Source organism: Hemicordylus capensis, chromosome 4 (assembly GCF_027244095.1).
Source record: "Hemicordylus capensis ecotype Gifberg chromosome 4, rHemCap1.1.pri, whole genome shotgun sequence".
In the NCBI taxonomy this organism is placed as follows: Eukaryota; Metazoa; Chordata; class Lepidosauria; order Squamata; family Cordylidae; genus Hemicordylus; species Hemicordylus capensis.
Window position 1 is genome coordinate 123,915,344 of NC_069660.1, and position 25,704 is coordinate 123,941,047.

The 25,704-nt window shown below is 43.4% G+C and overlaps 1 protein-coding gene across 13 annotated transcripts in view; it reads right to left on the minus strand.

Annotated features, from left to right (window-relative positions):
- Positions 1-25,704, minus strand: part of HFM1 (helicase for meiosis 1) — a 151,710-nt gene that overhangs the window by 88,285 nt on the left and 37,721 nt on the right. For all 13 annotated transcript variants that reach the window (XM_053243306.1, XM_053243303.1, XM_053243304.1 and 10 more), the window contains 3 exons: positions 23,146-23,291; positions 20,869-20,963; positions 11,691-11,824 (listed from right to left, as the gene is read on the minus strand). In XM_053243306.1, coding sequence (XP_053099281.1) covers positions 11,691-11,824; positions 20,869-20,963; positions 23,146-23,291 — 375 coding nt within the window. The remainder of the gene's footprint in view (positions 1-11,690; positions 11,825-20,868; positions 20,964-23,145; positions 23,292-25,704) is intronic.

Here is a 25,704-nt window from a genome sequence, read left to right on the forward strand (position 1 = left end):
TACCCTTTACGAGTCTAAAGTCACTTTTAGGTCATTCACATGACCTGGCAGACAGGGCAGCGGGCTGGCAGTGGGGGTGGGGGGGAGGCTGGTTAAACTCATGTTCCTCGCAGATGAGCCAAACAACCTGCGCTGTGTAGCGCAGTGCAGTGCAGTGCTCCAGAGGCCAGGATGATGCGTCCTGGCCTCCAGATATCCCACAATACATTGCATGATATGTACGATGCCTTGGGGGACTCCCCCAGGAGACGAGTGCTCTAGGCACCTGTCTCTGTGTCCGCTGGGGCTGAATGTAGGCCCAGCGATCACACAGTCCCCGAGCCTGGGTTAAGGGCTCGCTCGAGATCTTAGCCCTGGCTAAAATCTAGGTTTTAAAGCAGGGCTAGGCGGCACTGCCCTGACTGGATTGGGTCTGATCCATGCAGTTGTCATGTGCAGCCTCACCCAGGCTGGGCTTCTCTAGCCTGGGTTAGGCTGCATGTGAGAACAGCGTAATTGTTTCTTTAGGAGCATTTATCATGTGTTACCTGCTTTGCTCAAATAAGCGTCTTACTTTCAGAAGAAGCTTGAGAGAGTAAAGGCCAGAACACCTTTCCTTATATGAATATTTCTGAATACCTTTTCTGAAATATTTTAATCATAGTTCCAAAAGAATAAATTTCATAATCCATTCAACTCCCACTCATCCCTGCCGGAAACAACAACAACAAAAGGGAAAAACTGCTTTTTCTTTTGAATTTTTCTGGGGTATTTTTTCCAGGCCTTCACATCTCTATACCTCACTATGAGTTCAGATATCCAGTAAGTACATGTTTATTTCTCTCAATACGTTCTTAACATAAATCTTAGTTAAATGCTATGATGATGGCTTCACCACTGATAAAACTGCAATTCATATCAACACATATGCTAGCATGATGTCTTGAGTCCAAGGACACTGCTGACTTCAAGGCCTATTCATCTGTTATGGATCAAAATCACTCTACACAGTTTCAGTGCCAAAGTGGGATGGATGTTAGGGATGTGCGAATCGATTCGGATACAAATTGATTTGTACCCGAATCTAGCTGATTCGGGTTATTCGGAGACAAAACGAATCACCCCTGTGGTCCATTGGCTAGATTCGGGTACAAATCGAATCGCGGCTGATTCGATTCGAATCGATTCAGGTTTTGGATCTGTCCTATTAATTTCCACAGATTCCCAGATTCCATTTAAAAAACAAAGCTAAGCTCTAGCCCTTATAGAAGTGGAGTTATGGAGCAAAATGTGTGGTCACTATTTTTTAAGTGTTCGGATTCTTTGGTGTATAATAACTTTCACTCAATGAATCCTTATGAGGATTCATTACACACCTTCATTTCTTCTATTCATTTTGACTGTCTTTTAGACAGTGCAAATTGTCAACTGCCATGTGCCAACTACACCCCACTCCCACCCGCAAGGCAGTGAGGCACTCAGTTTAAGTTAAGTGCCTAATGGGTAGAGGCTACCACCCAAATTGCAGAGGAATTGGGCAAAGGGCTGGTTTTTGGTGAATTGTTGAAAATTTCCATAGGAAATCATGTAGGTTTCAGCAGCCCCATAACTGCACTTGGGGGGTGCTGGGGTGGCCCAGAGTGAGTGGTGGTGTAGTGAACAGAGGGTGCAAACCACCCCCATGGGTTTCTAGCCCATGGGGTTCAGGGTTCTGTTGTTTCTGAGGTGTTCTGAGTGTAGATTCTTTGGTAGCAAATGAGATTTTCAATACAAACCATGAATCCACTCTCATTGCTACCAGAGAATCTACACTCAGACCACCTCAGAAACAACAGAACCCTGTACCCCATGGGTTAGCAACCCCATGGGAGTGGCTGGCACCCTATGTGCACTACACCACCACTCACTCTGGGCCACCCCAGCACCCTCCAAGTGCACTTATGGGGCTGCTGAAACCTCCATTATGCCTTATAGGGAAAACCTTAAAGATGAGTAAACTTCAACTATTCACCAAAAACCAGCCCTTTGCCCAATCCCTCTGAAATTTGGGTGGTAGCCTCCACCCATTAGGCACTACCACCTCACCACACTCTTCCACCCCAGATCCCACTTTATGCCCCAAATCTGCCTCAAAGACACCAAACCTTCAACTATTCACCAAAAACTAGCCCTTTGCCCAATCCCTCTGCAATTTGGGTGGTAGCCTCCACCCATTAGGCACTACCACCTCACCACACTCTTCCACCCCAAATCCCACTTTATGCCCCAAATCTTCCTCAAAGACACTAAACGTTCAACTATTCACCAAAAACCAACCCTTTGCCTAATCCCTCTGCAATTAGAGAGCCAGCGTGGTGTAGTGGTTAGAGTGCTGGACTAGGACCAGGGAGACCCGAGTTCAAATCCCCATTCAGCCATGAAACTAGCTGAGTGACTCTGGGCCAGTCACTTCTCTCTCAGCCTAACCTACTTCACAGGGTTGTTGTGAAAGAGAAACTCAAGTATGTAGTACACCGCTCTGGGCTCCTTGGGGGAAGAGCAGGATATAAATGTAAAAATTAATAATAATAATAAAATAATAATAATAATAATTATTATTATTATTATTATTATTATTATTATTATTATTATTATTATTAGGGTGGTAGCCTCCACCCATTAGGCACTACCACCTCACCACACTCTTCCACCCCAGATCCCACTTTATGCCCCAAATCTGCCTCAAAGACACTAAACCTTCAACAATTCACCAAAAATCAGCCCTTTGTCCAATTCCTCTGCAATTTGGGTGATAGCCTCCACCAATTAGGCACTTAACTTAAACTGAGTAGTACCTCACTGCCTTGCGGGTGGGAGTGGGGTGTAGTTGGCACATGGCAGTTGACAATTTGCACTGTCTAAAAGACAGTCAAAATGAATAGAAGAAATGAAGGTGTGTAATGAATCCTCATAAGGATTCATTGAGTGAAAGTTATTATACACCAAAGAATCCGAACACTTAAAAAATAGTGACCACACATTTTGCTCCATAACTCCACTTCTATAAGGGCTAGAGCTTAGCTTTGTTTTTTAAATGAAAGCTGGGGATCTGTGGAAATTAACAGGACCGATCCGAAACCTGAATCGATTCGATTCGGATCAGCCGCGATTCGGATCCGAATTGAATTTGGGGTGATTCGGATGGGTCAGATTCGGATCCAAATCGAATCAGGGTTGTTTCGATTCGGTTACAAATCGAAACACAGAAAACTCGAATTGTACACCCCTAATGGATGTTCCTCTCCGGTGCATCATTCACCCTCTCCAGCTCGCCCACTCACAGTTAGTGCTGCATTTGTGCACCTTAACCATGATGGCCAGTTCTGCTATCAGCAGCCTAGATTGCCAGAACCTGCCAATCATAGATGTGCCAATCATCATGGTTATGACATTTCCCTGTTCACAGAAATGCAGCCCTAACTGTAAGCAGGTGAGCTGGAGGGGAATGAGTGATGTGCCAGGGTGGGACTTCTAACCTGCTTTGGCGTAGAAACCATATAGAGTAGCTTTAATCTACAATTTCTGAATAGGGCTTTCATGTCCTGCATCTTCTCCAATTATACTTCCTCTTGGGGGTACCCTAACTTTAAATCATGTTCTTATTAATATTTGTCCTCCTAGTCTATTGGCTTTAATAACTATTTACCTCAATACTGAAGAATGTTAGAGCTAGGACCCTGGCAGCTCGCAGCTGCAATATCTCATAGTGACCAGGGAGGGGTTAGGGTTATCTTGAATCAATTCAAATCAAATCAGGCATGATTCTATTTGTACCCGAATCTAGCCAATTCGTTTTGTCTCCAAATCACCTGATTCAGCTAGATTCGGGAACAAATTGATTTGTAGTAAATTAATTTTCACATTCCTACTGAACTGCCATTCCTCCCCCACAAAGGGTTATGGACCCAGAAGCCAGTAAATAAAAGAGAAAACCCTAGAGAGTTAAATAGAAAGCAAAGCAAAGAGAAAAGCTTTGAAAATGGAGACAGCACAAGTTTTCCAGATGATTGAAAAGTTGCAAGGTCCTGAGTACGAGCTCTGGTCTTTCAAGATAGAGATGCTTCTCAAGAGTCATGGACTTGGCAGTGTTCTGCACACCCAGCATCCTGCAGATGCAGGAAAGGAGCAGAAAGAATGGGACAGAGCAGATGAAAAGGCATCAGGAACGATTTCTTGGCAGTGAGTGACCCAATCTTAGTGCATCTAAGAGACAAAGTAAATGCAAAGAATACGTGGGAAACTCTGTATGGATCATATAAAAAGAAGTCTGTGGTTTCCACAGTGCATCTAGTAAGAAAACCAATCAATAAAAGACTTAGAGAAGGAGAAAGTCAGTCCAAGCACATAAATGAAATGTTAGAAATATCAAGGCAACTGCAAGCTCAAGAAGTAATCATGCCAGATGCAGTTTTGATAGGATTGCTGTTGAATAGTTTGCCACATTACTTTGATAGTGTGACTAGTGCCTTTGGAGAGGAGAGCTGGTCTTGTGGTAGCAAGCATGACTTGTCCTCATAGCTAAGCAGGGTCTGCCCTGGTTGCATAAGAATGGGAGACTTGATGTGTGAGCACTGTAAGATATTCCCCTCAGGGGATGAAGCCGCTCTGGGAAGAGCAGAAGGTTTCAAGTTCCCTCACTGGCTTCTCCAAGATAGGGCTGAGAGAGATTCCTGCCTGTGACCTTGGAGAAGCCACTGCCAATCTGTGAAGACAATATTGAGCTAGATAGACCAATGGTCTGACTCAGTATATGGCAGTTTCCTATGTTCCTATGAAGTCAAGGAGGATGCAGATTTACAATTTGTAATTAACTGTCTAGAGGACTTTGATTTGTGCAGAAGGGATGATAGGCAACCAAATGAAAGTGAAGGAAATGTATTTAGAACTAGCAAATAAATAAGAAATGCTTTATTTGTGGAAGCCCCAAACACTTGCAGAATAAGTGTCCCAAGAATAAAGAGTTTGAAGACAAAAGGCGAGCAACCAAAGGAAAGTGAATAAAATGTATTTAGAACTTGCAAAGAAATAAGAAATGCTCTATTTGTGGAAGCCCCAAACACATCCAGAATAAGTGTCCCAAGAATAAAGAGTATGAAGACAAAAGGCAAGCAAAACAAAGCTGCAAAGAGAGTGAGTCATCTGGGAACACACAGAGTACAGAACTTACAAGCAATCAGGGACTAAAGCTAATAAGCAAAGGATATACTTTGCAAGAACAGATAAAGTTTTGGAAGCTAAGTCTGAGAAATGCAGCAGTGGCATTTGCATTGACTCCGGTGCTACAAGCAACCTGATTAAAGAAAGGGAGAGATTTATAAACCTAGATACAATTTGTAAAATCCCTATATACTTGGCAGAGGGGGAACTGATGTATGCAGAAGGGAAGGGATCTGCACAGTTGCTCTGCAAACAAGAGAAAGGAGAAACCACTGGATTAACAATTGAAGAAGCTTTGTATGTGCCTACTCTAGAAACAAGTCTGATGTCTATAAAATATGCTACAGAAAGGGGCTATGAAGTAAAATTTAAAGGAAGGCACTGTTTCATTACTCATAAACAAGAATTGCTTATGAAAAGCAGTTTTACAAGATAATGGATTGTTTGAAGTAGAATGTGTGACTGAAAAGGCCAAAACTGTGAAAGAATGCACCTACAAAGGATGTCTGAATTTGTGGCACAGAAGGCCATAGAGATGCCAAAATGATATGTCAGGTTGAAAAGTTGGATTTGGTAAAGGCTCTAAAAATAGCCTCCTGCAGCACTGAATCAAAGTGTACATGCTGTATAAGCGCAAAAGCAACACGGCCTTGCTTTCCTTGCACACAAAGAAAGAGAAGCACAGCATCCTTTGAATCTGATTCATAGTGATGTTTGTGGACCTATGCAAGTTAATACATCAGGAGGGAATAAAAATGTTTTTACTTTCATTGATGACTATTCTAGATACACATATACGTATTGTTAAGTGAAAAGGGACAAGTTCTAGAAAGACTAAAAGAATATGTTGCAAGACTGAGCAAACAGGGCAACCTCCCCAGAACCCACTCTTTTAACCCCCTATTAGAATTAACTGGAAGGAGGCCATGCACTGGCAGATTTGCCCTAGGCCCCGCACCCCACCAGGGCTCTCTAAGGACAGCCTTGGAGTCATATAAAAAGTTTAGCAGAAAGCCACAGATCCTCCGCACTGACAATGGTGGTGAGTACACTGAGAATGATGTCATAAGATTCCTAAAGGAGGATGGTATTGAACACCAAAAGACTGTTGCTTATACTCCAGAGCAAAATGCAGTGGCAGAAAGAAAGAACCGTTCTCTTATGGAAATGATAAGATGCATGCTTGTAGATGCTGGTTTGGCTACTAAATTTTGGGGAGAGTCATGATGACTGCTACTTACCTGCAAAATAGACTGCCAATAAAAGGCCACAGGAATGCCACATGAGTTATGGCATGGCAACAAGCCCACTTTGAGTCACACAGGGCTGTCCTTAGGGAATGGCAAACAGGGCAACCTCCCCAGAACCCACTCTTTTAACCCCCCCATTAGAATTATCTGGAAGGAGGCCATGCACTGGCAGATTTGCCCTAGGCCCCGCACCCCACCAGGGCTCTCTAAGGACAGCCTTGGAGTCATATAAAATTGTTTGGATCTGAAGCATACACCTATATACCAAAAGCCAAAAGGACCAAACTCAACTGTAGATCTGGGGAAAGAACACTTGTTGGCTATTCCATAGGATGTAAAGGATATAGGATTTTAGATCTTGCCACAGAAACAATTAAAATATGCAATGTAGCATACTTCAGTGAAAATGAAAACCAACCACTAGTGAATTGCCAAACCTAGAGCCCAATTTTCAGTTGGAGAAAGGATCAAGGCAATATGATCAAAAGGAAGGATCCACTGTGGGTCTTACATCTGGCAGCAATTCAGCAGAAGAGGATGCTGATGATGAATAAAAGGTGCAGAATTCAACACAACGAAATAAAGGTGTTCCACCTAAGAGACTTTCCTACATTGCAAAGGAAGAAATGTTTCAAGAACCAAGCATGTGGAAAGAAATTGATGAAACTAAAGCACAAAACTGGAAGTTGCGAAAGAAGAAATGGAATTATTGTACAAAAATAACACATGGACACTCACAGAGCTACTTGAGGGAAGAAGGACTGTGGGGTGCAAATGGATTTTTAAAATTAAGCAAAATGCAGAAGGAGATGTCCAGCATTATAAAGTGAGACTGGTGGATTCTTGCAAATATATGGGGAGGATTATGATGAGACATTTGCTCCCATTGTAAAACACATCTCAATAAGGACACCCCTAAGCATTGCAGCAGCAAAGAATATGCAAGTGGATCACATAGACATGAAAACTGCATTTCTTCATGGAGACATCAAAGATATTTATATAGGGCAGTCTCCAGGAATTGTGGAACCTGGTAAAGAAAAACATGAATGTAAGCTGCAGAAAAGTATTTATGGACTAAAGCAGGCTGCAAGAGCCTGGAATGTCAAATTAAACCAGTTGCTAGTCAATCAGGGATTTACCCAAGGAAAGACTGACCCTTGAGGTTCAAAGACAACAGATGGACCTATATTCTTATTTCCGCTGATGATCTGATAATTTGTTATGAAAATAGAGAGGACAGCCTTGAAATAATAAAGCACCTGAATAATGAGATAGAAGTAAAAGAACATGGGCCTATTTTACATTATCTTGGGATACACATAGAGAGATAAGAGGATGGAAGCTTTTTGTTTAATTAAAAACAGAAAATAAATGATTTACTAGAGTATTTGGGAATTACAAAGGCCAAAGAAACAAGTACACCTATGGAAACAGGCTACCTAATACAGGAGGAAAGTGAATTTCTATCAGACAACATTGAGAACAGGACAGCAATTGGAAATCTTTTATATGTAGCTATAATAACAAGACTAGATATAGCTGCATCTGTGGAAATCTTGAGTAGGAAAGTAAGCACACCCAGCAAATATGACTGGACTGCAGTAAAGAGACTAGGCAGGTAACTAAAAGGGACAATCCATCTAAAATTAAAGTTGCCTGCTAGTAGTGGACCCAAATTAGTAGGTTATATGGATGCACACTGGGCTGAGGATCAAACAGACCGGAAGTCAGCCAGTGGTTATGTATTCTTTTATGGTGGTAGAGCAGTCAGTTGGCATAGCTGCAAGCAATCAATAATTGTTCTCTCATCTACTGAGGCAGAATATGTATCTGCCACTCAAGCATGTCAAGAGGTGGCGTGGCTGCACAAGCTAACGCTGGATTTCAACATAGACAAACCAAAACCCACTGAGATGTTCGAGGATAATCAAAGCTGCACCCAGATCTCACAAATGGAGAAAATTAAATTTAGAAACAATTGAAACAAAAAAATCACTGTGTGGGATGCACAAGAAAAAGGACTTGTAAAATTGATGTATTGTCCAAGTGAACAAATGATAGCAGATGTGCCAATTAAGCCGTTGCCCAGGGATTGTTTAAAAACCCTGAGAGAGAAGTTGGGACTTATAGACTGCAGCACGAGCCAGTGAGAAGGAATGTTTGAGCTAGAACCCTGGCAGCATCAGCCCTCCGCTGCAATGTCTCATAGTGACCATGGGGGTGGGGGATTAGGGTCATGGATAAAAGTGATAGACTCCTCCCCTCTTTGTTCTCCCAGTGTTAGTCTCCATTTTGTCTCTCCAGAGATGGCTGTTTGTTTTGGTTTCTCTCTTCAGCCATGAGCTACAGCTGACATTAAGCTGCAGGCTTTTTCACATTTGTTTGTAATCTTTTCTTTAAATAAATCCTTGTAGTTCTTCAGTACTAAAGAACTGTCTCAGGACCTTTTGCTTTGCTGTGTTCTCACCAAACTGGTTTTGCTCTGCTATTTGAGGAATGAACTGCCATTCTTCCCCTACAAAGAATACCTTCTTATTTTGTATATGTTAACATTTACTTATACAATAGCTTTACATGTATCTTAAAAGAATCAAAGTCAGTGTGAAAACAGATGTAGGGGAAAGTGCTAAATGTCCTAACTGGTATCATTTAAGGGCATTTCAACAAAGTAACTATTCTATTTACCACTTCTTTCCATTCTTTCACAGCTCTGAAAAGCAGCTGTTCCATGTACAGAGAGATCCCACTGTGCTGAACACCCTAGAATGCTTTATGCTGGTGGTGTTGACAGCAACTAGTATCAGTGCAGAAGCAAAAACTCTGCCTTCAGGGGAAAATAGATCTGTTTTCATTTGATATGAAATACTTTTTCTGAATTTTGTTTTCATTTGATCCTCTATGAAACAAGCCTGTTTAAAAGAAATACTTGAAATACTGTGCAGTGCTCAGTGAAAGTGAATTGCATTTTGTTCAAAAGCAGCCTAACATAATACTGACTAGCAAAGGTGATACACTGCCAGTACCACCTCCCAGTGTGCTTCTGATGCTTCCATTATTCCATTAGAAATACTGCATAACTTAGAAGGAAGGAAGGAAGGAAGGATCTAAAACAAGTCTATTCAAGTTATAGACCCTGCCAGGGAAATCTTACTATGAAGCATGGTGAAACAGGAGCTACATATACAACATTTCAAAGAAGGAAACAATTTTTTTTCTGCAGCTAAGTTTCCTTTGGTGTAATTATGATGTTTCACTTCAGGTGCTAGCCATATTGGTTTTATATGACTGACTTGATAAACCCTTCATTTTTGCAGCCCAGACAGCTCATTTTTTAAAGTACTTAGCGATCTGCAATATGCAGGAGCTATAAATTTGGATGGCACATCCTACTGATGTTCATGGGGCTTAAGTGGCTAACATACTTAAGTGTGCAGTGCAGCACCCCACTGATGGAAGCATGGGGCACACATGCTGGCTCCATGTGAGTTCAAAGCCCACCAGTACTGCTAGCAAATGCACAGAGCATCTGTGGCTCCTAAGGATTGCATTAGAGGTGAATCACTGATTTCCTCATAATTGGGAAAATGAGTGCTACAGCTCTGATGCAATCCTGAGGAGCCATGGAGGCTCTGTGAGTTTGTTAGCAGCACTGATGGACTTTGGACTCACATGGAGCAAGTGTGCACACCCTGCTCTTTCATCAGCTGAGTGCTGTGCAGTGTGAAAGTAAACATCTACTAAGTATATTTACAATTTCAATCTTAAGCCTTCTAGGGAAGGGGCTATAGCTTGGTGGTAAAGCACATGCTTTGCACGTAGAAGGCCCTAGTTTAAATCTCTAGCATCATCAGCTAAGGTAGGATTTAGACCCGTTTTAAAACCTGGAGAGCTGCTACTAGTCAGTATAGACAAAACAGTACACAGACCAATGGTCTGACTCAGTAGAAGGTAGCTGCATATGCTCCTCTAAAATTAACTTCTTCTTGTTAAGCAGCTTGGGGTCTTGTCAGAACTGGAATGTGAAGTTTGGGCTGACTCATTCCAACGTCACCACTGCAGCTGTCTTGCTGAATCTCCCTGGTGCTCCTCTACCCGGCCTGTGCAGCTGTGTTTTTTGTTTGTTTATTTTGTTTTTTGCTTTCTCAAAGAAATTCTGACCATCTAATGCTTCATGCAATTTCCCCCAAACAAAATAAGCAAATTTATATTAATATATTATGGGATCCAGTATTTCATGGATACCTCTTGCTGTTAACTTTCCTTGCTTTCATGGTAAAGTAAATTACATGGAGGCCCTCCCAGAGGGTCAGTCTCCATCTTCTCTGCCCTTTCCTCATACAGCCACAAGAAAAATAAATATAATGGTAGAAGTAAAATAAAAAGGCTCGTCTAAGGACAAGTGCTTACACTGATGATCCAAGCATTGGCGAGGCAACAAGCAGAAGCCCTATTCTGGCACACTCAACCTATATATAAAGAGGGGTTTTCAGCTTCATGCATTGCTACACAAAGATCTCTATGAAATTGCTAGGTATGCATAAGCCACTTGTTAGTGTAACTTGCAGAAGAGATAAGTGAGAGGAAACAGGCCATAACCAGGGATCCATACATTTCGGCTTAGTTCACTAGCTAGCCATTATTTGTGGTCACCACCAATCCTCTCAGATCATTTTCTGGAACACAAGCAGAGGTCTTAGGAGAGAAGCGGGTCTTTTGTCATTTGCACTAGGCTATAGAGATGTTAAGATTAAGAAACAGTGGCAGCTCTCTCTTCCTGCTCAGAAAGGATTGCTGCTGTTTCTTACCTTCTCAAAAATGGCAGTGGAAATAAGACCCCTAGTGAAGAGATCTGTGTGGTTGCTAGGTATCCTGCTCACCAGAGGGCTGGGTGCACTCACCACTGGTGAACTGGCAAGTGAATTTGTAGATGCCTGGCCATAATGGTGGCTTCCACACACATATGTGAATGTGCCACATGAGACAAAGTGGGGCAGCAAACATTGATTTTTCGCTCCATGTAAAGAGGCGATATCAGCACAACCAGTGACAGGTTTTAGAAGTTTTCATTGCCTAGAGTCTCTGCTGAAAAGCAGAACCCAGATAAGACAAAAGAAAACATTACTAATCTTTTTTTGTAATTTCTTATTATTGCAAACTTATTTCCCAAGATATGGCTACTTTATTGTAACCTTCTTTATTACAAGTACATCATAGGATATTTTAATTGCATGCTGCAGTCCAGAAAGTTTAAGAGTAACTAACCATAGTGAGCTGGATTCTTCAAAGCTCTGATGTAGAGGAAAGTTGATCGTATCCATTCTAAAGCTATATTCACATCAGTGATGGTGTGGAGCACTATTTCAGCATTTAAGTGTTCAACAAGATGTGTATGCAAACTAAAAAAAAACAACAACCCAGAAAGCAAATAAATGTATATAAATTACACACACATAATGTTTACTAACAGCAACAAACTGCACCCTTTTTGTGTGCTGTAAGAAATCACACAAAATAATAAAATGGCAAACCTAAGCATACTCAGGGCCAGTATTCTCTCTAATTTTTTTCATCTGTGTGCGTAATGAGTTTTGTTCTGGGCGGCAGTATCAAGGCAGTGTGTGCGCACATGCATTCAGAGTGGGACCTTCCTCATTAAACCTGAGCAGGATCTAAAATTAACTGAGTGGACATTAAAAAAAGTGTGAGTGCATGGACATGCCTTAGCTGGAACACTGCTCAGGGCCAAACTATATATGGTGCAGGAGATTCATGACTGGATCCTCAGTGTTACTTAAAAGCAACTATTGGAGAGCTCCAAACTGGACTGAAGTAGCAGCGCTGATGGACAAAGAACGTAACTATTTCCTCCTATTTTTAATTTTAATTCCATAATCAATGTCCTAAAAATTGACTGCGGCCCCCACACACAAACTCAGAGTTGTTTTTGGCCCACTGGCACATTTGGGTTGTGCAACCCTGATTTAACACATTTGTACACCACCCAAAATGCAAGTCTCTGGGCGGTTTACAACAAAACAATAAAAACAACATATAAAAATATTAAAACATTACAACAATTTAAAATTTAAAATGTTAAAACTATTAAAAACACAATTAAAACAATATCTAATTAAATATCTGGGTGAATAAATGCATCTTGACTGCCTTTTTAAAAGTTGTCAGAGATGGGGAGGCTCTTATTTCAGCAGGGAGTGTGTTCCAAAGCTTTGGGGTAGAAACAGAGAAGGCCCGTTCCTGAGTAGCGACCAGATGAGATGGTGGCAACTGCAGATGAGCCTCTCCTGATTATCTCAATGGGCAGTGTGGTTCATAGTGAAGAAAGTGTTCTCTTAAATACCCAGGGCCCAAGCCATTTAGGGCTTTATAGGTTATAACCAGCACCATGTATTTTGCCCGGAAACTTATCAGCAGCCAGTGTAGATCTTTCAATACAGGAGTAATATGATCTCTCCGAGATGACCCAGAGACCACCCTGACTGCTGCATTCTGGACCAACTGCAGTTTCCGGACTACGTACAAAGGCAGCCCCACATAGAGCTCATTGTAGTAATCAAGTCTGGAGGTGACCAGAAGTTGTACTACTGTTCTGAGGTCATTTATCTCAAGAGAAACGGACACAGCTGGCATATCAGCCAAAGCTGATAAAAGGACACCAGGGAGAGTTTTGTGTCCAGAAGCACCCCCAGACTGTGTACCTGTTCCTTCTGGGGAAATGTGACCCCATTCAGAACTGGCAGATCAAAATCATCTCCCGAGTTCCGACCCTGCAGTAATTGTGGGGTCTAAATCCACGTCAGCCCGAATAAGAGAGATTTGATCCACACAAAAATTAAACACGTCACAGCGAGTAATAGATGGTTCCACATTCTGATTCGAGGGAGGAGGGGCACTCACTAGCCCTCTCACAACCCTGAACAAGTCCGCTGGATGTGAACTTGCGGACGCAATACAGGCTGAAAAGAATCGCTTCTTTGCCGCCTATATTGCCAGAGCATAGATCTTCAAATGTGCTCTATGTTGCAATCTGTCAGATTCGAGTCGAGTCTTCCTCCACTTGCGTTCCAGTCATCTACCTCGCCGCTTCAACCCCCGTAGTTCTTCCGTATACCAAGGGGCCAATTTTGAACCGGGTCAGAGAGGATGCTTTGGTACGATCATGTCTACTGACCTGGTGAGCTTGCTGTTCCAGTTCTCCACCAGGGCGTCAACAGGATCACCAGCCGAGCCAACACTAAATCCCTCCAAGGCTTCTTGGAACCCTACTGGATCCAATAACCTTCTCTGGTGGACCATTCTAATGGGCCCCTCGCCCCCCATGAAGGTGGGGTGTGACTGTGAGTCCAACCTTAACCAGATGGTGGTCCATCCATGACAATGGGGAAATCACAGGAGTCCCCACCCACGGAACACCACCCTGTTCAGAGTGAAAGACCAGATCAAGCGTGTGACCAGCAATATGCGTCGGTCCTGAGACCACTTGGGATAGACCCATAGTTGTCATGGCCGCTATGAACTCCTAGGCCACCCCAGACAAATTGGTCCCAAAGTGGACATTGCAAGCCTGGGGGATTCCAATGCCAAACTTGGGACCAAATCAGTCAGCTCAGTTAGGGACTCCATTGGGCAGCAAGGCAATCGGTACACCAACAGAAGTCCCAGGCTATCCCTGGACCCCAAACTTAGGTACACACATTCAATATAGTCAGACACTTCAACCTGGTCAGGGAGAGGTTATTCTTATAGACCATGGCCACTCCACCTCCCGGCCCATGACCCCGCACCTGCTCCTCAACAGAGTACCCTGGAGGGAGAAGCTGGGACCAGACTGGGCCACCAGCCTCCCCCAACCAAATCTCTGTAATACATACCAGGTCTGCCCCTTCATGAAGAATCAAATTGTGGATGGTTTCTCACTTATTCTGTACAGACCTGGCATTACAGAGGAGCAATGTAAGGGTCTGTGAGAGGTTGGCACTGCTCCACAAGGTAAAAGAGCTGGCAAGACACCTGGAAGGGGAAACAGCTAACAGATTTCTGTCTTCCCTTCCCCTGTAATGACTTGCTGACCTTCCAACTTTACTTCTTCTATTCCCCACCACCACCGGAATAGCCATCCCACAGTCAGTGGACACACACCTTGTCTCCCCATCCTCAAACAAAGTAAGACACATCTGAAACACCTAGTACCTTAAAAAAAAGAAGCCAAAAATACCACCTGGCCCTCGACCTTGTTGGCCCCCTAAGTGGCTTCCCCAAAGGGGTGACCCCGCCAGTGATGGACCCATCACCGCAGAGCAGCAGCCCTTTTATAAGCCAGAAAGATGGCTAATCTGGGCAGCTGGTCTTCAAGAACTGCTGACTCACAACTTATTACAATATATTTTTTAAAAATCCCACAAGTTTTTAATTTTAAGAGATCACTTTGTAAAAAGATCACTTTGTAAAAGAACACTTTGATCATTGTAACAGGTGATCTTTTGGTGATCCTGTATCATTTACAATGTGGGGTTATGCACCTGCACAGTAGCCCCTGCAGAAGGATTTTCAAGCTTCCCAAAGGACTTTGCAGCTCCACCCTTTGTTCACCAAGCGCGCTGGGTATCTTCGGCGGCAAAGCACCCTTTTGCTCAGTTCCTGGTCAACCAACTGAATTTCTTCAGTCGAATGATGAGGTAAGTACATTAAGCAAAAACATCTGATAAGCGGGGAGGTTGGGCGGGTGTTGTGAATGATACTGGATCACCAAAAGATCACCTTACAGGTAAGCAACCTGTTTATCTTTGTGGTGATCTGGTATCCTTCACAACATGGGTGATTAATAAGCTCCACATAGAAGGAGGAGGGCTGGAGAATATTTCTTAAAGAAAGTTCTTTAGTACAGCCTGCCCAAAATTGGCCTCAGCCGCAACTCAGATGTTTAAGGTGTAATGTTTAACAAAAGGCAAGTTGGAAGACCAAGTAGCAGCCTTGCAGATATCAGTAAAATTTATTCCTGATAAGTGAGCAGCAAAGGTAGCCACGGCTCCAGTAGAGTGAGCTTTAACTATGTTTGGATGCCAGTTAGTAAGCCCCTGTCTAGAGATTAGATGGCTTTTACCTCTGTCTCTGAAGGCAACAAAGAGTCTATGGAACTTCCCCAAGTCTTTAGTTCTGTCCATATAGAAGAGGAGTGCTCTACAGATATCTAAGACGTGGAGAGAGCACTCCAAAGGAGTGGTAGGATTCACAAAAAAGAAGGAAGAATAATGTCTTGGTTGACATGGAAGTCAGAAATGACCTTAGGTACAAAGGAAGGGTCTGTTCTCATAACCACCTCATCGGGGTAGAATTTCGTGAAAGGGGAATCGATCCGCAATGTGGTATGTTGACTGACCCTTCATGCTGTGATGAAGGCAATCAAAAAGGCTGTCTTTATAGAGAGCAACTTAATGGGTGTTGAAGACAGAGGTTCAAAGGGGGCCTCTGTTAGCATCAAAAGTACTAGAGAGAGGCTCCAAGGTTCAACTGGCTTTCTAATCAGTGGGAAAAAGTTGTTGATTATCTTAAGAAACTTTTTGCAGTCCGGGTGAGAGAATAGTGACTTAGCATCTCAGCCTGCATGAACTGCAGAGGGCTGCCATATGGAATTTAACAGATGAATTGGAAACAACCAAGCGTTTCAGAAAGGTAAGATATAGGAAGATTTGTCCTATAGAGGTTTGTAAGGGATTAAAACCTTTAGCCCTGGGGTAACTGGCAAACTGTTTCCATTTACAGTTGTAGTTTCATCTAGTGGAAGCCTTCCTCTCATGCAATAGGATATTGTTAGAATTTCAACTTCAATGCAGTCAAGTTCAAGGTTCGAAGACTGTGATGGAGGACCTCACCTTCATTCTGAGACAAAAGGTTGAAGCATTGAGGGGGGTGATGATGAAATGCTTGGGACAGTCATAGGAGGAGAGGCAACAAAGTTTGCCTTGGCCACCACAGGGTATGATGCATTTTGTTTTGTGTTGAAGGACTTTGCTGAGTATACTGGACAGTAGAGGGAAATTAAAATTGAGGTAGAATATGTGTTTTCTCCAAGGGATATGGAAGGCATCCTCCAGAGGTCCCTCCTCTGCTCCTGCTCTTGAGCAGAAATGATCACATTTCTTGTTGGTTGCAAATGCAAATAGGTCTACTTGGGGAGTTCCCCAGCAAAGGAAAAGATTGGAGATTATGTCTTGATATGATTCACATTTGTGATTATGGGAGGGATCCAGTTTTTGCTCAGACTGTCAACAAGGACATTGTTAGTGCCCTTTATGTGCAAAGCCAGAGGGTATATTTGGTGGCATATATTTCAGTACCAAAGCTGGATAGCTTGGCTGCACAGGAATCTGGAGATTTTCCCTCCTTTTCAATTGATATAAGTAATGGCTGTGGTATTGTCCAGAAGAATTTGAACTGTTTGGTTTCTGAGTTGTGGAAGGAAGGATTTGAGCGCTAGAAGAACAGCCAGGAGTGCCAGGAAATTTATATGCAGAGCTGACTGGTGATGTTTCCAAAGGCCCTGAGTGTGGCTTCTCCAAAGTTACAGGCAGGAGTCTCTCTGAGCCCTATCTGGAGATGCCAGGGAGGGAACCTGGAACTTTCTGCATGCAAGCATACAGATGCACAATGGGCACTCCATCCTGTGAGAGAGGTGTCTGTTACAATAATTGTTGCAGAAGGAGGTTAAAAGGGAGTGCCCATTGCAAGTTGTTGTTTGAAATTGTTGTTCTCTAGAAGAGACCACCAGAGGAGCGAATCTAGGATTGTTTGAAGCATCAGAAGCCACAAATGTTGGCTGTCTATGTTCGGTTTGAACACCGACAGAAACCACATTTGGAGCCATCTCATTCATAGTCTGAAGTATCTTGCAGAGGCTGTACAAGCTGCCATCAAACCTATGCATCTTTGGGTGGTCTGCACCCTTTGCTTTGGGTTGGCTCTGAAGGACTACATTAAACGTACAGTTGAGAGTCTTCTTTCCTCTGGGAGGAAGGCCCATTTCATCTGGGTGTTCAGAATGGAGCCTATGTAAAATATTGACCTCTGCTGCTGGAGGTTGGACTTTTTCCAGTTTACCTGGGTGCCTAGGTCTTCTAGAAGTGAAAGGATGAGTTGGTCGAAGTCACCAACCAGTTGTCCGGGTATGGAAATGCCAAAATACCTTGGGTTCTTAAATGGGCAATAACAATGTTCATGCATTTTGTAAAAGAATCAAGGAGAGGTCAAACATGTATCAGTAGGCTTGATCTCCCAAGGTGAAACAAAGGTACTTTTTGTGTTCTGGACAAATTCCCTTATGAAAATAGCATCTTTCAGCTCTAGGGTAGCAATCCTTTCCTCCTATGCCAGGAGGAGAAGAAGGCCCTGCAAGGTGATCATTGGAAATGTCCTTGGGTGGATGAAGTCATTGAGGAAATGCAAGTCACAGAAACATAGGGTGCTGCCATGTACTGAGTCAGACCATTGATCCATCTAGCTCAGTATTGTCTACCCAGACTGGCAGCAGCTTCTCCAGGGTTACAGGCAGGAGTCTCTCTGAGGCCTTTCTGGAGATGCCAGGGAGGGAACCTGGAAGCTTCTGCATGCAAACGCTCTTACCAGAGCGGCTCCATCCCCTAAGGGGAATAGCTTACAGTGCTCACACATAGTCTCCCTTTCAAATGCAAAACAAGGTGAACTCTGCTTAACAAAGGGGACAATTCATGCTTGTTACCATGAGACCAGCCAGTATAGGGCAGATATAACCATCTCATTTGGGACCAGTCTCTTGAATAGAATCCCCTCCATTGGTCTTTCTGAGAGACAAATTCTATCACCCCTTTGCCCAACAGATGTTGCACTTCTGGTAGTAAGGTGGGAGTCCCATGAGTGTATTTTACCCCACCCAAGTCCTGCTATGCTGCCTCATCGTGGTGGTGAGGGGTGTTCCTGGGAGGGATGAGAGAAGTACACCGGGAGATATACTCCCAGTAGGGTCACCCAAAGTGTGAAGGTCATCCCAGCTGCCCAGCTAAAGCAAGCAGACACCTATATGCCCTGCAGGCAGCAGCGATACAGGATGGTCCTGGAGGCAAACGATCACTTCAATGACAACGACAAAGGCATCATTTCATACTGTGCGGGAGAATGCAATGGTAAACCACTCCTATAAACAAGATTTAAAATAACATTGATGCTTTTGAACTTTGGTGCTGGAGAAGACTTTTGAGGATACCATGGACAGCTAGGAAAACAAACAAAAAATGGATCCTAGAACAAATGAATCCAGAATTTTCACTCAAGGCACAAATGACCAGGGTCAAACTATCATACTTTGGACATATTATGTGAAGATCCAGCTCCCTTGAGAAGTCTGTAACGCTGGGAAAAGTAGAAGGAAAGAGAAGAAGACAACCAGCAGCAAGGTGGATGGACTCAATCACAACAGCAATTAATGCACCACTGAGAGACCTCAAAGGCCAAGTTGAAGACAGATCATCCTGGAGAGAATCTATCTATGTGGTCGCTAAGAGTCAACACCGACTTGACAGCACTTAATCAATCAGTCAATCAATCAATCAATCAATCAGTTTTACCCCCATGAATGGGTGGTGGTGGTGGTGGTAAACTCTATTGCGTATCTGGTGGAGATGATACTTAGCACCCAGGTGTCAGATGTAATGCAACACCAAGCTGGAGTGAAAGAGTCTGATGGCGGTAGAGATCCCAAAGGTAGGTAAAGGATCCAAGCAGTCAAAGGCTTTGTTTGGGCTGATCCAGATGTTGGGATTTCTGCAGCTGCTTCTGCTTTTGTATATAGGACTGTCTTTGGCCATAATGACTTTCTATAGTCCCTGACCATAGATTTGACTTTCTATAGTCCCTGCGAACTGGTTTGTTGAAATTTTGACTTATAGTATTTCTTGTACCTCTGGGGAAGTGACTGTGAAGTGGAAGAAGATGTAAATGTTTTTGCTGTAGATTTTGATTCCTTCATCTTCTCCACTGTATCATCTGGGAACTGAATAACAGGGATGTGCAGAATGTTTTGAGCTCAAAATGTTCCAAAATGGACTGTTCTGGGTGTTTTGAGCTCGAAACAGAACACCCTTCAAATGAAGGGCCTGTTTCAAGCTTGGAATGGAACAATCCTCTTCTGAGTCAGAAAGATTTGCATGGCTGTCACACATGCACAGAGGTCAGAAGAGTGCCGTAGGCAGAGCAGCCTCAGTGCAAGATGCTGGGTGGGGCACCACTGCTCACAGGGACTAGCAGGTGCAAGCGGTAACCAGGTAATGATTTTTAAAGGCACCTCCTGCTTCCTCTCACCAGGAGCCCAAAATGGTGCTCAGAAGAACACTTGAAATGTCCCAAGCTTGTTCAGTAGGAACAACCAGCTCGACTGGTCAGTATTGGTCTATGGAGGGACTTAGACAGGAAAGCTGAGGGTGTCAGGATTGACATCGACAAAGTTTTCCGAATGTTTAGCGTGTGAGGAAGAGTTATCATCAGTGTTTATGCTTCTTGTAGTGTCTATGATGGCAATCCTTGGAGACATCATGAGGCTTTTAAAAAGTCTCTTTCAAGGTCTTAGCTGGGAAAGTTGCCAATACTAACTGTGACTTTGATTGTCAAAAGTCAAATGAAGTCAATGCCAACGATGTCAATGGTAATAGGGACTGTGGCATCAGGGTTGGAGGACGTAATGCTTGTTCGTACAAAGCAGCCCTTAAACGTAATTATCTGTTTTTTCTGGTTTACTTCAAAAAAACAAAAAAAAGATAAGCAAATCTTGCAGGTTCGGACAATATGGTCCTCTCCTAGGCAAAATAGGAAGAGATCGTGTTTGTCAGATGAAAATGTCCCACAGCACGGACACCTCTTAAAAGTTTTTTTTTAGTGTCCATCAGTACAATACCAAGAAAACTAATCCAAATGGTAAGGGAAAGAATAGAGATAAAGTGAACTGTAGTTGAAAAACCAAGAATTCAAAATGTGAATCTTTTCCTTTCAGGAACCAAGCACGACCAAGGGGCGAATCCTGAGGGAAGCACAAGCAACAATTATTGAGAAGGAACTGAGCAAAAGGGCGCTCTGCTGCCGAAGATAGTAAGCACTCTTGATGCGCAGAAGGTGGAGCCACAGAGTGCCTTGGGGGAGCTTGAAAATCCTTCTGTTGGAGCTACTGCGTAGGCACATAACCCACACTGTGAAGGATACCAGATCACCACAAAGATCACATTGCTGTGGATCATTGTTTGTCTTATTGATTAATATTCTCTTCCATACTGCGAAGATAAAGATTTTCCAAGCCCTCTCTTTCCACAGGTATATTTTCATGATCCAGGAGATACATTTCTTCCCATTAAACAAACATCTTGTGAACAGTGTTTTCAAAAGCATAAAGAAAAGCAACTTAGGATACCTGCTCTCTATTGTATCAGCACCATTTAACATCTGGACGTACTTGTCTCTTGTACTTAACCTTGTCATGATAACTGCTGTAGCTGTTGTGTCAAACTGGAAAAAAATTATATACAGAAGTACACTTTAAAACAGAGTAGGAAGTAGCTAAAACTAAAATTTTGTGGAAACCCTGAAAGATGTCAGAATATCCACTCTTAAATTGTTCAGTCATGAAAAAACTTCCCATTTTATGTTCAAAATCATAATGACGGAAGTAATGTCATCTGTTTGCTCTTTGAGAAATATACAGGTATGTAGAACCACTCTGGATTCCCTACATATCTATGTATTTTTCCCTTCCACAAATGTACACAAACGCTTTAGACACAGAAATGACTCTTGGGACCTAGGGCCTAAAAAATATCGCTTGGGAAACAGTTATTCTGAAATTAACAGAGCCCCTCCACATTTTGCTCTCCACACTCAAGTGACAGGATCAGAGTCTATGAAAAAGATTCATAATACTAATAATTTCAGTTATCATCAACACAACCCTTAAACATGAAGAAATAATGACAGTTTCCCCGGCTTTGTCTATTGTACACTGTCAGGTCATTACGATTAATATTTATTTACAACAAATATTTATTTACTGTCATTGCTGATTCCATTTCTCAGTCTTCTGCTGAAAAGTGGGCTCAGAGCCCCATTGAGGCACATATTAAATTTGTTATCAACCGAAAGAACACCAAGAAGACTTATAAAGCATTCACTGTGGATAGATGTTTTCAGATACAGCAGTTCAGATTAAAAGATAATGTAAATTGTTGATTTTTCTATCTTTCCTTTTTTATATATAAATATTTGATAGATAGTGCTTAAATAAATAACTCAGAACCTCATTCAGTTTGCAAACACAGGCCTGTAACATCAACTTTATAGACTTTCTTGTCAGGGGTGGATCGAGGGGGGGATGCGAGGGTGCTCTGGCACCCCCGTGAATTGATTGGAATACGGGATCTGGCCCACACAGTTCCTTCCTCTGGCCCTTTGATTTTCCTTCCTTCCCCATGCCATGCCATGCTATTCCTGCCATGTGCACTGAAGTGCTAAAGCACTGGCCAGCTTCCTTCACACACACACACCCCCACACACACTGCGTCACTCCTTCCTTTCTCCGGCCTATCAATGCAATGGCATCCAAAGTGCTGACCTCTGTTGCCAGATTTGGCTTTTTCAAAGCCAAACTTTGGGTTACAGCCCATTTGACTCACGAGTATACCCCTGAGGTTCTGAAGCTTCCTTCTAACCCTCAAGCTGCTCCTTCCCTTCCCCTCACCTCCCCCCACCATGCACTCTGTGCCCAAATCACTGCCTGGCTTCCTTCTTCCCCTCACCATCACCGGTATTTCTCTCCCCCTCTTCCGTCCACCTCCTCTCATCAAGCCTACCCACTCCCCTCACTCACTCCCCGCCCTCTCTCGTCAAGCCTGCCCATCCCCCATCACTTTTCTCTCTCTCTCCAAACCTCCCCATTCCCGAACTCTTTCCCTCATGCTATTTCTTGTCAAACCTGCCCATCCACCCCACCCCCATCCACCCCACCCCACCACCCTCTCTCTCTCTCTCGGCAAGCCTCCCCATCCCACATCCCCTTTTCCCTGTCTCTCTCTGTCACCGGAATGTGCTCTCTCTGAGCATATTCTGGTGACTGGGAAGTATGATATTCAGAATTTCTTCCAAAAACTACCAAAGAATTGTCCCTGAGCAAATTTCAGTATAAAAGTAGTGCATTCAGCTAATTTAAGTGGCAGGGCAGGGGGAGGGAGAGAAAGGGAATGAGAGAAAGAGGGAGGAGGATGAGGAAGACAGAAGGTGGTACGAGGTGGCCACAAGGTGACAGAAAGTGGTGTGAGACTATATTGCCCCCCGCCCCGAGGTACACTGGATCCAATCTGGCCCACTACCAGATTTGAGTTAGACACCCCTGGCATAGTGCATTTGCAAGAAAAAGAAAATCCAAGCCACAATATTTTTATATATGGGTGGAGAGGAGTTCATGTGGCACTGCCTGTAATTTCCTGCTGGATTCGCTCCTGTTTCTAATAAACAAGGCTGTATTAATTATTTAGAAATAGCTGTCCTAAATAAAATAAAAACTTCACAAATAAACTACAATTACAGAACTCACACTTAACATTTTTGTCTTTTAACCATTGTAAGTACTGCACATGGCAACTTTTACTTCTTCTTACTACTTCTGTGAAATTATTTTTTAAAAATAAATTCAACTTACTTGAGGTCTTCCCGCTCTTCCAATCATTTGCAAAATATCAGTTTCGCTGTATTCCTGAAACATTCCTCCAGCATAGTGCATTGTTGATTTTATAACTACCAAGTGTGCTGGTAAATTTACCCCCATAGCAAGGGTACTAGTAGTAACTGCAAGCATTGAAACAGGTCTCTGTGTTAGAAATATGTTTCAAAAAGCAACAAATTTAAAGCATGATTCTGTATACTGAATAATCCACAACTTCACAGCAAAAAAGGGGGGGAGGGAACCCATGTATTCACCTCTCCCCATCATTATACAAAATAATCTAAACACTCCCTGTCACATGTTGCTTGAAAGCCTCTCCCATCCCAGTTATAGAGAGGTGATGTGATGTTATGGAATGTTCACACATTGTAATTGATTAAGCTGAAGAGAGAGGCTTAAGTCACACAGGATGGATTACTAAACAGTTCATTTTCTGTGATGGAAATAAAAGGTCATTTGGATCAAGAGGAGAGGACTGCACACAAGTCTGGGATTGCAATTTGCAATGCATTTTGCAAACCTGTCTTGAAAAACACTGCAGAAACACACAGTAAAAGGGAATCTGTTCCCAACACAGAACACACATTTCAAACGCAGTCCAAAAATGGCCCAAAAAAGGAATCACTGACCCAGAATCTACTGACAGCCACAATGTCTGCGCTGCCGAAAAATCACTGGCACAAGTTGCTCTCTCACATATAATTATGACTCCTTACTTCCTAGCATTGCAACAGCTGCCACAGCAGCATCCTTAGCAGCAAGCATAGCCAGAAGTTCAGCTAGAGCAACTTCTGCCACATTTTGACTGAGCAATGAGTACACCCTGCAATGCAGATTGCAGAGCAGAGCAGCGAGGGAAGCACAAGTTAGTCTCAAAGCCAAACATGGAGCTCATCACAGCAATCACCAAGAATTATTACACACACACACACACACACACACACACACACACACACACACAGCTGCCACTGTCCATTTCTTGATTTTTGTCACAACAAAAAAACACGCACACAACTCAAGGAAGGAAGGCACCCAAGTTCTGCCTTTGTCAATCTGAGATCCAGCAAAACCAGATAGTTATAGCAACAATAACAAAACATATTATACTCAGTGCTGAGAAAACCACAAAATCAAACCTTCCATCCTTCCTTCCTTCCGGCCAGCCTGCCTGCCTGCCACAGAGAGACAGGAAGAAAGAGCAGTCATGGCCTGGGAAGCTCATCTCGGAGCTCAACTGTCTGAAGATCCTGAACATGATGGAAAGAGCAGGATGAAATGTGAGCAGCACTCTAAGGTATTTCCCCTGGAGGATGGGGCCACTCTAGGAAGAGCATCTGCATGCTTGTGTCCATGCAGAAGGTTCCAGGTTTCCTCACTGGCATCTCCAGATATAGAGCTAAAGGACAGACTCCTGTCTGTAACCTTGGAGAAGTCTGGCTCTGTGTACTGTAGACAATACTGAGTTAGATGGACCAATGATTTGACAAAAAACAAAGCTTCTAGACTTTCACCATGAAAAGAACTCTTCTTCTCTTCTTCTCCAGCATATATCCCATGACACTGCTTCCTGCCTGCCTGCCACTGTCAGATTGGTGCTGGACCCTGGCTGACAGCCTGACACATGGGTCAGGGCACCAGTCCATCTCATCATGGACCATGGTGGTGGCATGTCTGCATGTGTCAGCAGCACTAACAGGCAGACTGTGACAAATCTGGTTTTGGGGTTGGCCAGTGTGGGGTGAACTGCCAGTGGTGTTGCAGTGGGTGGGGGTAACCATGAGTCACTCACCCTCCATGGCCAGCTCTGGGTAGCCCAGCAGGTGGAGGTTGGCCTTCAGGAAGACCAGCTCCTTCACCAAGTTAGCCTCCAAGCATGTGTGATGGGGTATCACTATCTCCCCAGCCAGAGCAGCAAAGGTGCAGCTTGGGGTGGGGAGACGTCAGCACAGCACCCCAACTATTAAAGATACTGGGTGCTGGCTACAAGAAGAAGATAAGATCCATAGAAGAAGGGGGGAAATCCACAGCAGCTTCCAGTTAAAGCCACAGGGGCTGGTGGTGGTACTATTTTAAAAAACAACAACGAAGGAGGTGAATGGTTGGCACTGGAAAAAGGAAAAGAGAGGGAGAGGGAGAGGGAGAGATAAGCCAGCAGGAACACTCTCTCCACTGGGCCAGGCAGACCCAGGCCGCCACTACCTGTCTGCTCTCTGCTGCTGCAGTCTCTGATCCTTCCTCCTCTCCTGATGTATCCTCTTCAAGAAAGGCACACTATAAGGGCTCTCTCTGCCTCCCACTCCCTTTAAACACATTTTGAAACTCCCTCCTTTGGGCTCCCCCTCCCTCTTCCCTCCCCCCACCAGCCAATGGGGACACAGCTGTCCATGGCAACATGTGATTTGTATGATAACAAGCCAACCAAGAAGCAAGGAGATCTCAACCCAATCGGAGGCTAGTGCCAGAAAAACATCCAGCAATGGGAAAACAGGCTCTCAAAATGGTGCTTGAAACATTGAAATGTTTCAATTCAAAGTG